Source organism: Xenopus laevis, chromosome 4S (assembly GCF_017654675.1).
Source record: "Xenopus laevis strain J_2021 chromosome 4S, Xenopus_laevis_v10.1, whole genome shotgun sequence".
Lineage (NCBI taxonomy): Eukaryota > Metazoa > Chordata > Amphibia > Anura > Pipidae > Xenopus > Xenopus laevis.
The window spans coordinates 46,388,790-46,404,155 of NC_054378.1; the positions used below are offsets into that span (position 1 = coordinate 46,388,790).

At 37.1% G+C, this 15,366-nt stretch overlaps 1 protein-coding gene across 4 annotated transcripts; it reads right to left on the bottom strand.

The window, feature by feature from the left end:
- Window positions 1-327: 327 nt before the first annotated feature.
- On the bottom strand, window positions 328-14,238 carry irf8.S (interferon regulatory factor 8 S homeolog). Of its 4 annotated transcripts, none has more exons than XM_041561189.1 (9): window positions 14,117-14,238; window positions 9,738-9,911; window positions 9,013-9,196; window positions 8,860-8,924; window positions 8,326-8,434; window positions 7,700-7,744; window positions 4,749-5,117; window positions 3,027-3,142; window positions 328-1,102 (listed from the first exon to the last, which is right to left on the bottom strand). In XM_041561189.1, exons 2-9 carry the CDS (start codon window positions 9,909-9,911, stop codon window positions 932-934), a joined length of 1,233 nt encoding a protein of 410 aa, XP_041417123.1. In that variant the 5' UTR covers window positions 14,117-14,238; the 3' UTR covers window positions 328-931. The 4 variants fall into 4 exon arrangements, with proteins under 4 accessions (XP_041417123.1, XP_041417124.1, XP_018116084.1 ...); XM_018260595.2 differs by having other exon boundaries at window positions 329-1,102; window positions 7,700-7,747; XM_018260596.2 differs by having other exon boundaries at window positions 329-1,102; window positions 7,700-7,747; window positions 14,069-14,217.
- Window positions 14,239-15,366: the final 1,128 nt, after the last annotated feature.

Sequence of the window (15,366 nt, forward strand, 5' to 3'; positions counted from 1 at the left end):
AATTAAGAAAATGATCCCTACTTCAAAATATATTTTCCATTAATTTTTTGTGGCATTCTATGAAAATGGCACACAAGGAGATTGTACTGTAAAAGCCAAAGGAAGTTAACACACATGCTTTTAAAACAGCCAATGGTAGCATAAGTGTATGTTCATATAATAAGTAGGGATGCACCGAATCCAGGATTCGGTTCGGGATTCGGCCAAGATTTGGCCGTTTTCAGCAGGATTCGGATTCAGCCGAATCCTTCTGCACGGCCGAACCGAATCCAAATATGCAAATTAGGGGCAGGGAGGGAAATTGCGCAACTTTTTGTCACAAAACAAGGACGTAAAAAATGTTTTACCCTTCGGTTCGGTATTCGGCCAAATCTTTCACAAAGGATTCGGGGGTTCGGCCGAATCCAAAATAGTGGATTCGGTGCTTCCCTAATAATAAGCCAGAAAATGCAGCAAGCCTGTTAAATTCTATTTTTTACCTAAAATACCACAAAGAGGTTTATAGCCATAGTTCTATGTGTGTGTGTGTATTAAAAGAACATATTCATTCATACAGCCACACTTAGCTAGGAAGAGTTTTAAAGCTTAAGCATTGTTTTTTTCCTACTACATTCACGGAAAATGGCTACTTTTAGTTGTCAATCTATTAAATATGATCCTGATGATTGTGCTTTTGGGCCCACAACAATCATGTTTTTTTGGAATGATTATCTTTTTTAATCAGTTCCCATAGGTGCAAGTAGATGCTACCTTTTGGGAACAGGCACCAATGCTATATATATATATATAATTCCATTAAAAGTTCAGACAGCTTGCCAGCTTTGCACTGTCCACTGTTCATGTATTCACAGTTGATGTTGCATCTATGTTGTATAATCCAGGTGTGGGGAGAAAACCTCTGATGTTAAAAGATACTAAATTATTTGGCGAATTAGGCAGTAATCTGTTGGTTCTCTCTATAAAAAGATCTCTGATGTGTACAAACATCTGGGAGAATGTGAGGGACTTGATCCATATGAGGGTCTTGTAGCACGTGCAGACTGCTGGGGCTATAACTCTTTGCAGCATCATCAGTAAGCTGTCTCAAACCAAGCTGTTCAATCTAACACGAGAAAGGACAGAAATACAAAACTGTCACACATACAGTATATACAGTTAGACCCATAAATCTTTGGACAGAGACAACTTTTTTCTAATTTTGGTTCTGTACATTACCACAATGAATTTTAAACGAAACAACTCAGATGCAGTTGAACTGCAGAGTTTCAGCTTTAATTCAGTGGGTTGAACAAAATGATTTCATAAAATGTGAGGAAATAAAGCCTTTTTTAACACAATCATTTCATTTCAGGGGCTCAAAAGTAATTGAACAATGGACTCAAAGGCTATTTCATGGGCACGTGTGGGCAATTCCTTCGTTATGTCATTATGAATGAAGCAGATAAAAGCACTGGAGTTGATTTGAGGGGGGGGGTGCTTGTATGTGGAAGATTTTGCTGTGAACAGATGACATGTGGTTAAAGGAGCTCTCCATGCAGATGAAACAAGCCATACTTTAGCTGCAAAAACAAAAAAAAACCCATCCGAGAAATAGCTACAATATTAGGAGTGGCAAAATCTACAGTTTGGTATATCTGGAGAAAGAAAGAAAGCACTGGTGAACTCAGCAATGCAAAAAGAGCTGGATGACCACGGAAGACAACAGTGGTGGATGATCGCAGAATCATTTCCATGGTGAAGAGAAAACCCTTCACAACAGCCAAACAAGTGAACAACACTCTCCAGATGTATATGCATCAAGAATAGAAAGGCTAGATTGGACTTTGCTAAAAAAAAAAAAACATCTAAAAAAGCCAGCACAGTTCTGGAAAAACATTCTTTGGACAGATGAAACCAAGATCAACCTCTACCAGAATGATGGCAAGAAATATAATATGGAGAAGACGTGGAACATGATACAAAGCATACCACATCTCTATAAAACATGGCGGAGGCAGTGTGATGGCTTGGGCGTGCATGGCTGCCAGTGGCACTGGGACACTAGTATTTATCCATGATGTGACACAGGACAGAAGCAGCCAAATGAATTATGTGTTCAGAGACATACTGTCTGCTCAAATCCAGCTAAATGCAGTCAAATTGATTGGGAGGCGTTTCATTATACAGATGGACAATGTCCCAAAACATACAGCCAAAGCAACCCAGGAGTTTATTAAAGCAAAGAAGTGGAATATTCTTGAATGGCTAAGTCAGTCATCTGATCTGAACCCATTTGAGCAGCATTTCACTTGTTGAAAACTAAACTTTGGACAGAAAGGACCACAAACAAACAGCAACTAAAAGCCGCTGCAGTAAAGGCCTGGCAGAGCATTAAAAAGGAGGAAACCCAGAATCTGATGATGTCCATGAGCTCAAGACATCAGGCTGTCATTGCCAGCAAAGCGTTTTCAAACAAGTATTAGAAATGAACATTTTATTTTAAGTTTTTTAATTTGTCCAATTACTTTTGAGCCCCTGAAATGAAGTGATTGTGTTAAAAAAGGGCTTTAGTTCCTCACATTTTTATGCATTCTTTTTGTTCAACCCACTGAATTAATGCTAAACATTTTTTTACAAAAATTAATGTTATCTAAGATGATGTTTTGCTTCTGTGCTATACAAAATATCCTGCAGCAGGTTTTTCCCCACAGCTGGTCACAGGGACACGCCACAAATTTTTTTTTTGCAGGACACGAAAGTCAAATCTTACATTGCCAAAAAATTAGGACATCAAAAGTAGGGATGCACTGAATCCATAAGCTTTGATTTAGGTTGAATTTGGCAAATGCCAAATCAAATCTAAAGCATAAAATTTGCAGACAATTTAAAAATGTATTTTAGTCATCCATACCTTTAAAGTTACATTACATACTCAAACTGGGATAGACTCTCAGGATTTGGCCAAACATAAAACCTAGACAGATTGCTGAGATTCGGTGCATCCCTCTGGAAAAGTGAAATTGCTTCTTGTTCAAAGGCTGACTTACCTGAACAATGATTAATTTGAGATACACAGGATTGGCGTCCGGAAACTCCTCTCCGAAGCAAAGCGTGACCTTGCTTTCTGGCATGCGTCCTTGGTTGGTGTAACAAAGCTGCAGTTCTGCATTTAACACAGAAGCAGGAAATCAGATACTGAAATGCCATGGACAACATGAAAATACACAGTGCTGTACTACTGAGGTGTTCTACTGAGACTCAAACTCATTAACCTTTTCTCAGCAACTGCTTTCTTAGCAACTGTTTCACATTATAGTTTCATAGTCATTAAATCTGACTTAGAGTGCAGAAATCAACTGAGAATAATGTGATGATTCTAAGGAAACTAGAAGGTTCTTCTGAAATTTGACGTTCTTGTGGGAAATATACCTTTGCTCAATTGTTTATTTAGAGGTCGGATATGAGCCCTTACATAGTCTGGTGGCGCTCAACAGTCTGTCAGTTTTCCTTTTTAAACAATTAAAGCTGGTGCAATTACAGCACAATTTCATGGACCAAATAATCCACACATGTAAGTAACCATGATCACACAGTTCAGCCGGAAAATACTTTATGTAGCCTATTTTACCCATTAGAAGTATCTTAGACAGACCAGCACTTGAAAGTAGCAATGAGGAAAAAAAATATATATACATATAAATGTCTAGTAATGCAAAGAAAAATATTAATGGTGTACCAATTGCTCCATATTTTAAGTGCAATCTTGCAACAAAAAGGAAAATATTCAATAGTCATTGCAGGTATACTTAATTTACTATAGAATTCTGTAAGGAGATCTGGAATCCAATAGTAAATTATATCACATTACAGAAGTGTGGTCCTTACAACAGCATTCAGTCATTAGCCTTATGAGTAAGCACTGTTATAGCACAAAAAATCATCAGATGGACTCCAGCAATGTGAATAAATAAACTTACAAATGTCAGTTGCCAGAGATTTGTGTAAATACAAAAATACTGTTGCCTGTTGTAAAGATTTTAAACTTTCAGTCAGCCACTGCATTGCGAGTTCTTTCTCAGTATCAACAAGTCATTAGTCTGTTTCGATTAGTTACCCAAAAACTTTCATCCACATTTTAAAAGAACAAAACAGAACTCAGACAATAAAGGATTAAATAAGGAATGTTTCACAAATACATATCCTTAGTGTTTATAAGTAGATGCTGCTTCACTGTGGCTTCCTTAGGAAAATGTTGGCCATGTCTATAAATATGTCAACAGACAACAAAATGTACAAATGCAGTTCAGTATACAATTCACCTTGTTGTGTACTGAACAGATATGTTTATTTTCAGCTTGGCCTTTACTTAAATTTTTCTTCTATCCCTGATCTTCAAATAATTGTGGATAACACAATTCACTGCAGTTTCATGTAGGTTGATTATGGGTTTGAAGACTTTATGAGGAACTAAAGGTGACTACCTTAAGCACTCCATTTTGTACATTCTAAAATGTCACATTTGTTTAAGAAACATATCAGCTGTTCTGTATGTATTTCTGATGTCCATAATTATTCAAGAACATATGCCAATCTAATGAAACAAGGCTGGTAGACAGCTATCAGATGTGAGTAATTGAAATAGTTCAGTTGTTGAAATAGTTTAAATACCCACCTCATGATTGTGGTACCTCTTACCCACCCGCCAGGTGTGTTTAATGCACCTATAACAACAACAACAACGTTTTGCCAATGTAAACCAATACAGTTACCTCTTAAATATTGATTTGTATCAAATATCTTGACCATCTCATCCCTTGCAAGCTTTGTGGGTCTATCTTTATATTGCATGCAGTTCCCGCTCCAAAACACACGTCCTTGACACAGCCTCTTTATGTAAATGCCTTGCTTGTTACTGAACAAGAGGACGCCTCTCTCCAGATGGCCAAAAAGCTTCTTAGTGATCTGCCTTTGACGCTCACTTGTGATGGATTCAGCAGGTGGGAAGCAAATGTTCTCAAAGTTTTCTCCTCCAGAAAGATGCTGGGAAACAGAAATGCGGCATCCATCCATACGTGTAGTCGTTACGTGATTTACTAACTTGCCACCATAGTAAAATTGAATCAGCATGCGTGAGAAGACTGTGGAAAATAAAATAAATCATATAATCATATAACAATTATAATGCAAAAGCTAAGCAAAGCCTACAGTGAATATGCATAATTGTGCCTCTGTTTTAACTCTTTGGCTTGTTTATATTGCTTATATATATATATATATATATATATATATATATATATATATATATATATATATATATATATATATATATATATATATATATATATATATATATATATAAAAGAGAAAAACATCTTCACTGCTGTAGTTTTTACTGGGCAACTATGATGGTAAGAATGCAGCCTGTGACATTACCCTGAAGGTGGCCATGCACATGCACTGAAGGTGGGCCATTTTCCCATTTGGCCCTAGGCATTACCAGCCAATGGGACAGACCACAGCAACTAGCCAATGTGGTCCTCAATTAGGTGGGAATATTAAACATGCTTAATTTTTGGCTAGATATCGGTCGTGGAGGCCCATCACAGAGCACCATATATAGGCAGATAACCGGCCAAGTCGTCTAAAGGACCCAAACCAGCATATTAAATCTACCAGTATTTTGGGATGCTTCATATTATTTTACATATTAAGGCCAGTGTACTGAAGATTTTTTTGTGAACCCGGAGTTCCCCTTTAAATGAAATGCCAAACACTGCAAGTCAGTACTTTTTGGCCAGAAAATGTTCTGGTTACAGAATATAAATATACTTTGCCATGTTTTTTTTTTGCTTTTTTTAATTTTGGATACGGCTCAAAAATGGTTACTGTTCACTGATTTTGTGTCATTATACCTTCTGTGCTTCACTGAACAGTGAACTCTCTTCTCTATTGACAGGTGTTTCCTCACTCTGTCTTTAGGGAGTTTTTGCACAAGGGTATTTATATTGCTTATATTCTCATTAGAGGTGAAATTAAATAAAAGAGAAAAACATCTTCACTGCACAAGTGCAAAAACAATTCTCCTTCAATTTCAACTGCTTGTTCACAAAATGCAGAGTTTCATAATGTGTATGATGAAAATGTCAAAAGTGCACAGTGGCTCCCAGGCTAGGATAGTGTGGAAAGCATGACTATTCTGCTGAAAATAGATGACATGCCAATACACCATGTTATAGTTTTAATACCTGCCAGACTCCATTTCTAATATATTTTCATGCTAATGAGCAGTGCCAGCCAATGCCGGCTGGAAACCTCAGGCAACCGAGCCGGACATGTATCACCCCACCCCCATGCAGACATGCACAAACGAGGACGTGGTCGCATCAGCACAATTTGACGTCAGAGAGCGGCACCCACTTAACCTTTTTCAAGTGTGCCTCTTCTGCCTACCCCTGGTTCTGGCACCACTAATGAAGGTCAAAGGGACATTTTATGAGAAGTATTCAGTTATGGAAATATTTTATGGCTGCTCAGTAGTGATTAATAGTGGCAGGAGAAAAGGCTGTTATTTTGAAATGTATCAGCTTTGAACCAACTGGATGATTGGCTGGATATTAATGCTTTTTGGCCACACATGTGGATGGACTAATTTCTCTGGCATGCACAGACCAGTGGGCAGATCAGCTGGATCATTCAGCATGTAGTGAGCCTTGCACACACATGAAAAGCCTTGATCATCCAATTTTAAGAATCAATGCACTCTTTAACAATTCATACTTTGGCCATTCGATACCTGTGTATGTACAGTATGTCCAACATTGAAAATAGTGGAATGACCCAATAGAACAGACCCACTCCAATTAGCAACAAGTGACTTTGTTAATTAACTCCTGAGAAAAGTGACCCTAGTGCTTTGTGTGAATGTGATAGGGACTGTAAGCTCCAAGTGAGCGGGGATTGCTGTGAATGATGAACTACATAAAAATGTTGGTACTATAGGCATAACGTGGCAATGATGTGACTTTCATTATCTCTCACTCTCTTGGACTTAATGATAGGTCATGGGGAGATCCTGGCCCCTATGCCGTCTGAGGCAGATCAAAGCTTCTGCAGCTGACAGAAGTGCAAAAGTGTCTGTCCAATATGCCAATGAAGTACATAAACTCAGAGATTATTAGGTTGCAAGATCAATATGGGCCAAACTTCCCATCAAATCTAAACATGTATGGCCATTGGAAATAATATAATAATAATAATATAATAATATAATTGTTAATGCTTTTGTAGCAGGTTGCTTGCTTTCATTCAATAATTACTGTCTGTCTGTGTCAAATGTAAAAAATGTTTTTTAGAATTTAGAAGACAGTTCTTATTCTATTGCCTTTCATTTTTTGGAAAAGAAACAGCCCATAGCACAATGCCACTAATTACCCTCTTCACATTTTTGCAAAACATTAAAAAAAAACAACATCTAGTATTTATATTTACCCACACTGATATGGGACTTATCCTCCAAATGCGATTAAACAATATTAGATAGCCAGGCTATCTAATATTGTTTAATCGCATTTGGAGGATAAGTCCCATATCAGTGTGGGTAAATATGTCAATATAAATTAAATGTGGACACCTCCTTTATGCGGGCCGTTATTTGGCCATTATCAATTGTAGGTACCTTGCTTGGGCTATATGGATATTTTTAACATCTAGTATTTCTTACCATGACTAACTGAACCATAAATGGGATATCCGTCCATCATTGTCACTGCTGAGAAGGAACAGAAACTATTATGTCATTTCAAGCTTCTTTTCAGTAATAGAATTCTTTTCAGTAACAGACATTATTAATAACTATCATTTTATGCATAAAGGCAGGAAGCTTTTGGATCTTGAGATCCATTTCTGGGAGGGCCTATTTAATATAACTTAACCAAAACACCCAAGTCATATTGGTTTGTGTTATGTAACATTATCTTTCATTATCTTTTAAATGACCGCTATTACTAGATTTCCCTCACTATTTTCCAGTGGCGTAACTAGAGTTGCATGTATAGGATAGACTTCCCTGCACCACCAGTAGTTACAACACCGCTATGGTCAATTTAGCGTCTATAACTGAGGATCAGCTAAATGTATGATCTCTTTTTCTTAATGCTCCTCCATGCAAATGATGATCAGATTAAGGAAAAAAGAACAAATATTTAGCAAAATCTTGTTTTACTATGGACCTGTTGCATAAGTGAATAGACGTTAAGGGAGACATGTCTGCATTGCTGTTCATCTGTGCTGTGCTATAAATATGACGTAACATTACTACTGCTAATACTATTAATAAAATAATAATACCTGGATTGTAAGGATAGACCTCCCAGTCCTGTAGCGAGTGTTTATTGCAGGTGTCTTTTGCAGGTGAAGGGCTCCGTTTTATAATAGTCAAGTAATCATCAGTGGATGGCTGCGAAAAAAAAGCATAGTTTGTACTGAGCCAAGCAGCAACATCCTCTTGCATGCCTGTAATGCTACAAGCCTCTAGCAAGAACCCATGAGGTGCATAGTCTAGTGGACCAGGTGGCATGGTCCCTCAAAGGCACTGAAAAACTCAATAACCCCAAAATTAATATTTAGGCTACCAGTGTAAAATAAAAACCAAGTCATAAACTCTTTATCAGTTGTACAGAACACTCCTACTCATAGCTGAACTATTTTCTATCAAACCCTTTAATCATTAAATACTTGACTTTTACAGGACAGGTAATAGAAATTCATTTTAAAGTGTTTTTCTTATACCTATTTATGCCAAGAATTTTAAAAACACAGCTTAACTTTGGCACCCCAATTAATTTAAAATCAGCATTAACCCTCAACTTTTATGCTACTTACCTCTATTTCTGAAGAGCTGCAATCCATTTCTGTGGAGTCGCTCAAGTTGCTTCCCACTATCTTACCTAAAAACAAAAAGTAAAAAAAAAAAGTGTAAACTGTAAAAGAAACATAATATCTCTTGTAATTTTTTACACCTGACAGAGCACTTACATTTCTGTTCCTCTTCAGGGACTATCCTGTACACCTTATAGGGCTCAGAAATATCAAGCTGTGATCTGTCCGCCACCTCTTCAAAATCAGGACTTTTATTTAGGGCACATCGAAGACGTGTTTTCCAAGTAGCTGGTTCTGCTTTGTCACCCTCTTTAAATTTCCCTTTAAAAATTGCCCATGCCTGAAATGGAAATCATATCTTTATTTTTTGTCCTTAGAGTAAACTTGACCAGAAGCATCACTTTGCATAATTACTCAAGGTCACTTTATCTGGATTAAGGAACCCAACCACAGACATTGACAGTTGGGACTGGGAATCTGTGTGCCCAATAAGGCTATGAAATACAAGAACAATTACATAAACCAAAACACTGAAATGCAGGAGTTATTAGCACGGATAATGGGAAGTGATACTGCATGCTATTTTCATTTTAGCCATGCAAATTACAAAACAAGCACAGCACAATATAAAATTCCTGCACCAAACCATACAGAATGACAACAGCAGATAATATATGTATTACTTGAATAGATATTCTATAGATAGCTATAATGGTAATTTTAAATTAACTGTAAAATGGAGACAAGATGTTCCTAAACTGATTTATCATAAATTATTTGCAGTGTAATTAAATATTGGAAAAAAAATACTTCTATACAATAGTGAAAATTAAAGATGAAATCATATGAGTAACAATCAATTCATTATTATTTTTGATTACTTTAAAAATAGATGCATCCACTTCTTGGTTGTAATCCTGTTTCCCAGCATGCTTCCATGGAATGCGGAAAAAGCACTTTTCATCATCCTCCCACACAAGTCCAGGATAAAATCCACTACTGATTTGCTCTATCAGCCAATGGCGAAGTCTTCTGCCACTGTTTTTATCACACATCTAGAATAAGTGCAATAAAATATATATATTAGATATATACACACAGAAAAATATGTAATTCCAAGGTTTGTAAGAAGGTCAGGTGTTACAAAGTCATACTGAGGGAACTCTGAATTACTTGAGAGATTATACTGGTGATATCTGGTTGATAAAACTTTTCTATGTAAGAAGGAACAACATGTAATTTCACTTATTCATTTCACTGCAATTATCATGGTATCATTCCTGCAAAGGTCCTGCTGTCATTCTATCACTTCTTTTGGTAAAATAAAGATAAAGTGCTTTATTGTTACCTCTGGGGTGATAATTAAAATCACCTACTCATTAACATTTCAGAGAGGCACCCTGGCAATAAATGTCTTTTCTCTGTGCTGCTTTTGAGTGAGAACACCCACATATTGGCAGACAAGAACATTTTTCTGGACTGAGCTGAGGTGGAACCACATAAGATACATTTTAGTCTATCCTACTCATCATCCTGCATGGCTGGATCTTGGGCATTTTTTTCCAGTTAACTCATAATCAATACAGCTCTGAAACATGTAAGGTTCTTTGACACAGCATATTCTGGGAATTTAAATGCATTGTGTCTGCAGATGATCTTGCAAACAAACATTTATTTTTGGACAACAAATAACAATGCCATCAGATATTATTTTTAGGTTTTATTCCTCTGTTGAGGACCAGTTGTCAACCATGTATAAGTCCCTCTGCATGTGTGGCAACCTTAAACGGGAACTATTGTGAAAATGAAAATGTAATATTAGCTTCAGCATACTGAAATAAGAAACTTTCTAAATACAATCAATTAAATATTCTGTACTGTTTCTGAAATAATGAAGTTCATATTCACTATTCCTCTCTCAGCATCTGTTACTCTTCATTCTCTCTTCATGCAGCATCTGGGTGTCAGATACTTATTGACAGTTAGATCCAATATATGTTATAGGGGTGCTCCTTTTGCCTAGAAGATGTATTAGAGCTCACTCTATTAAAATCACCAGACATCTGGTCTCTCTACATGCAGGATTTGTGCAAAAGGCAATTATTTTGTTGGATTTTGTTTGTACAGGAATCAGTTATTTGAGTGCATTTCTTTTTGCTTCCTCTTTAGATGCATGTGAAGACAGTCTCTATTCTATTTATATTCTGACTCTTTTTATACTTGTTTTCCTGTCTGTTTGAGTGCACTGCTTTGCCTGCATATCTGCTGTTTTTAATACAAGCGGGTGTTGCCATTTTGTTTGCTGCCAGTGCAGAAGAAACGTAATAGACTTGAGCAAAATAACTAGGCAAAGCCTCAGCCAATGCAAGGTCAGTCACACCACGTACAATAATAATTGTCAATAAAAAGAGGATTTGCACACATGATACTAGTTTACTATCTATATAAAGGAAGGGGGAACCCTACATATGAATGAGAAATACTTTCCCTTTCACAACACAAAGGTACTTCTTTCAGTTTCATCTACTGATATATTGTATTAGAAGAAAAGATTGACAAGATAAGTGAAAAGAAGTACAGAATCTAAACAAAAAAAACTCTTTAGGAGTTATATAAATAGTTTCACTTGTCATAACTTGACAAAACCACCGATAGCTGAGGAGGAAGGAAGATGCTACCATTCAATGTTATTTGGTTGATGTGACTATGTAATTGCTGCAAGATGTTTCGAATGCAAGAACCTGGGAAAAATTTGTTTCACAGGTTAGTTTAAAAAAATGTCTGTAAAGTGTTGTGTGTCTCTAGTTTTCACATGTAACTATTTGGAATTGGCAGGTTGTGACAACAAAGCCATATTTCAGGATTCAGTTCAGTCAGCTCTTTAGCCAAATATAGAAATTAGGGTTTGGCTTCAGATTGGTAGTCAAATATTATTATGGCAGTTATTATGGCAGGACAACAGGAAATCTTGTCTGTCCATAACTTCTATTATGGTTTCCAAATATTTTACACATCTCGGTCTACCACTATAAATACAACATACAGATCCAGTGATGTAACTTCGGGGGGCACAAAATGTTTGACTCGGGTTCCAACCAAAATTGTGGGTCACCCATGATGCACACAAATCACAGGTCACCTGCAATTTTGTATGCAAGACTTTTCCTTTGTTCCCCCCAAAACCCAAGCTTATATATTTATTATATATTTCAGCTTGTTCAATTTAAAAAAAAACTATATATATATATATATATATAGATATATATATATATATATATAGATATATATATATATATATATATATATATATATATATATATATTAAATTAAACACTTCCTATCATTTCTGAAACAATCAAGTTACTCTCTCTCTTCAATATCAGCCTCAACAAACTCTCATCCTTCATTCTCTTCATGATTCTGGAGTTGGAGTCAGCTTTCAATTGACAGTGGTGTGTGCTCCCTTTGCCAACACAATGTAGCTAACTGTCTTTCAAAATAACTGACTCCAGTTGTAGGTTGCTTATAAAGAGACAAATTGCTGAGAGGGGGATAGTAAAGAGAAACAAAATAATGTCAGAAATGGTATAGAATTTTGAATGAATTTTATTTAGAAAGTGTCTTATTTCATCCACTTTTGAGCCCACTTTTGCAGCACCCTCACTCCTCCATACTGATCGGTTAGCTCGTACCTGTTAACAAAAGCAAAACAGTGCAGCCACGTTTGCGGCCACCAAAGTTGAAATTAGGACCATGTTTCAGCTTAAACCGGGCATGCTCTCGGCTGTCACAAAGTTGAACACAGAATATAAAACAGTCTAATACGGCAGCTTCCATCCCTATCGCAAGTGGGTATGAAGGAGTTAAATCTTATACCCCAGTGAAACTAGCAGCAAGCTCAATACGCTGTACACTATATTAAAGCCTCTAGCTGGACCACCTACTGCTTATTTTTATCAGCGATCTTCACTGCTGGATATTAACTTGAATATCACGCAGCGCATAAAACAAAAAACATGAGGCTATAACACATATTATCCTGCATATAAGCCTAACCATTTGTGATTTAATCTGCAAACAAATATGTACAATCTACACAAAAAGTGCCATGCTCCCATTCCCTCTGGACTTCGAGATGACACAATCTAACTAGTCCCCATATGATACTTTTGCCTCGCCATCGCTTTGAAAGCTTTCCAGGCTTTGTGTATGAAATGATCTTTAATTTGCAAGTTAAATCACACAGTGATGTGGACCGTGCAGCATGTGGGCTTGGAAATAGCATCTATTTACCATATCTCTATTTAAATATTTGAGAATAAAATAATCGTGACACTCTAGGAAGAAACAGCATTAAAAGTAAATGAATGGCATTTTGCAATGTGCTGAAGCAATGTTGATGTATTTATTCTCAGCAAAGAAGTTCAAAGGCTGCCAGACACCCTTCCTCGTTCCACTTTCTATAGAACCTAGAAATGATCTCTTAAAGAGATACTGACCCCAGAAATTCATCATAATATCATAATATTGCCTTTGAAAGCTACTTATAACTTTGCCATAAAGTATACATACTCATGCCCCTAAATCAAACACTAAAATATATTTCTGGCCAACTACAAGTAGCAACTACAGATCTACCCGTATGGCTTCTTTATCCAAAACGGTGAAAGTTCCATATTAATGAATGATACTCTCCAGTAGCCCATTATAAAGTCCAGGGGTTGTTCACCTTTTGAGTTAACTGAGACAATTTGCAATTGGTTTTTGTTTGGTTTTTGAGTTATTCAGCAGCTCTTCAATTTGCATTTTAAGCAATCTGGTAGCTAGGGTTCCAATTACACTAGCAACCATGCACTGATTTGAATACGAGACTGGAATATGAATAGGAGAGGGTCTAAAAGGAAAGATGAGAAATAAAAAGTAGCAATACATTTTTAGCCTTACAGAGCATTTGATGTTTTTGATGAAAGCTGGACAGAGTCAGAAGAAAAATAACTACAAAACTATAAAAAATAAACAATGAAAACCAATTGAAAAGTTGTTTAGAATTGGCCATTGTATTACATACTAAAAGTTAACTAAAAGGTGAACCAGCCCTCTAAGCAGCCACTGTCACTTGTAGCTCAGCTGGTGACATTTGCGCACCTGTCGCATGACAGCGCTAAGTGCGGAGGCAATGCTGCACAAGCTTCAGCTGAGAGCACTGTTCTACCTTCTCCAGTCGCACAGCGAGTGAGTACAATGAGATTCAGGCCGGTACCTTTCCAAACTGCGACGGCGCCTCTACTTAGTTCCTTGTACTCAGTGTCGGACTCTCTCACCGCTGCCTTGTCAGTGGCCCGTGTTTACAGTGGAACAAACATCATTCTGACTAAAGACACAAGAGCCCGCCCCCTGGCCGATAGGCACCACGCACGTCCAATAGGAACTGGAGAAGGGGATGACGGCCGTCCAATGGGTATTATCGAAAGTAGGCTCCTTCTTTTAACTGCGGTCTTTTCCGAGAAACTGCAGTCCGGCTGACCCGACTTTATTGTTATTAAAATTCCTCCCACGGGCACTACAAAGAAACCAACCCTATTAATTACCCGAAACCGTGCTCGTTGGTACAGGAAGGAGGTGGACACGTGGTGCGCAGGAACATTAAAAGGGTTGTTTATCTTTAAGATAACTTTAAATATGATGTAGAGAGTGACATTCTGAGACAATTTGCAATTGGTTTTCATGTTTTTATTATATGTTGTTTTTGGGTTATTTAGCTTATTTATTCAGCAGCTCTCCACTTTGTGGTTTCCGCAATCTGGTTTCTATGGTCAAAACGACCCTAGCAACCATGCCCCGATCTGAATAAAACACTGGACTATGAACAGAAGAGGGCCTGAATAGAATAAGGAGTAACGAAAAGTAGCTGTAACTTTACATGTGTAGCCTTAGAGAGCATTTGTTTTTAGATGGGGTCAGTGACCCCCCCCCCCCATTTAAAACCTGGAAAAAGTAAGAAGAAGCAGACAAATAATTAAAAAAAACAATAAAAAAAAATAATGCAGACCAATTGAAAATTTGCTTAGAATTGGCCATTCTATAACATACTAAAAGTTAACTTGAAGGTGAACCAGCCCTATGAATACGAATTATACCAAAAAACAGACCGATAATGTACACGTGATATATAACAGATTCACAAACAGAACAATGAAAATTCGTGATAAAATACTTCCAGTAAACGTTTTATTAAGTCATTGAACTGCATGTTTTAAACAACCCCCAAGGACCTTAAATTTCTTGGTATGTCAACAAAATTGTGTGTTATGTGGTTGTCAATGTTCTACCTTATCAGCACTCCCTATACAAAATTAGGAAAGTAAAAATGGAAGGAACAGGGCCCGGCCTCGGGATCTTCTACCTGTGCTGCTACACAGGGTGCCATAAGGGCCAGACTTGCATTATCTGCCTCACAAGGACAAAACATAGAGAAGCTTCAGTTCACCTGTTTGCCCTCCAGCTTCCAGC

Excerpts from the sequence above, each read along its gene's own strand:
- irf8.S (XM_018260595.2), bottom strand. The coding sequence starts at position 9,911 with ATGTGTGATAAAAACAGTGGCAGAAGACTTCGCCATTGGCTGATAGAG. Across the intron at positions 8,435-8,859 it reads GCAGCTCTTCAGAAATAGAG|CCATCCACTGATGATTACTT; the intron begins GTAAGTAGCATA and ends TTTTTTTCGCAG. Across the intron at positions 7,748-8,325 it reads GGTCTATCCTTACAATCCAG|CAGTGACAATGATGGACGGA; the intron begins GTATTATTATTT and ends GTTCCTTCTCAG.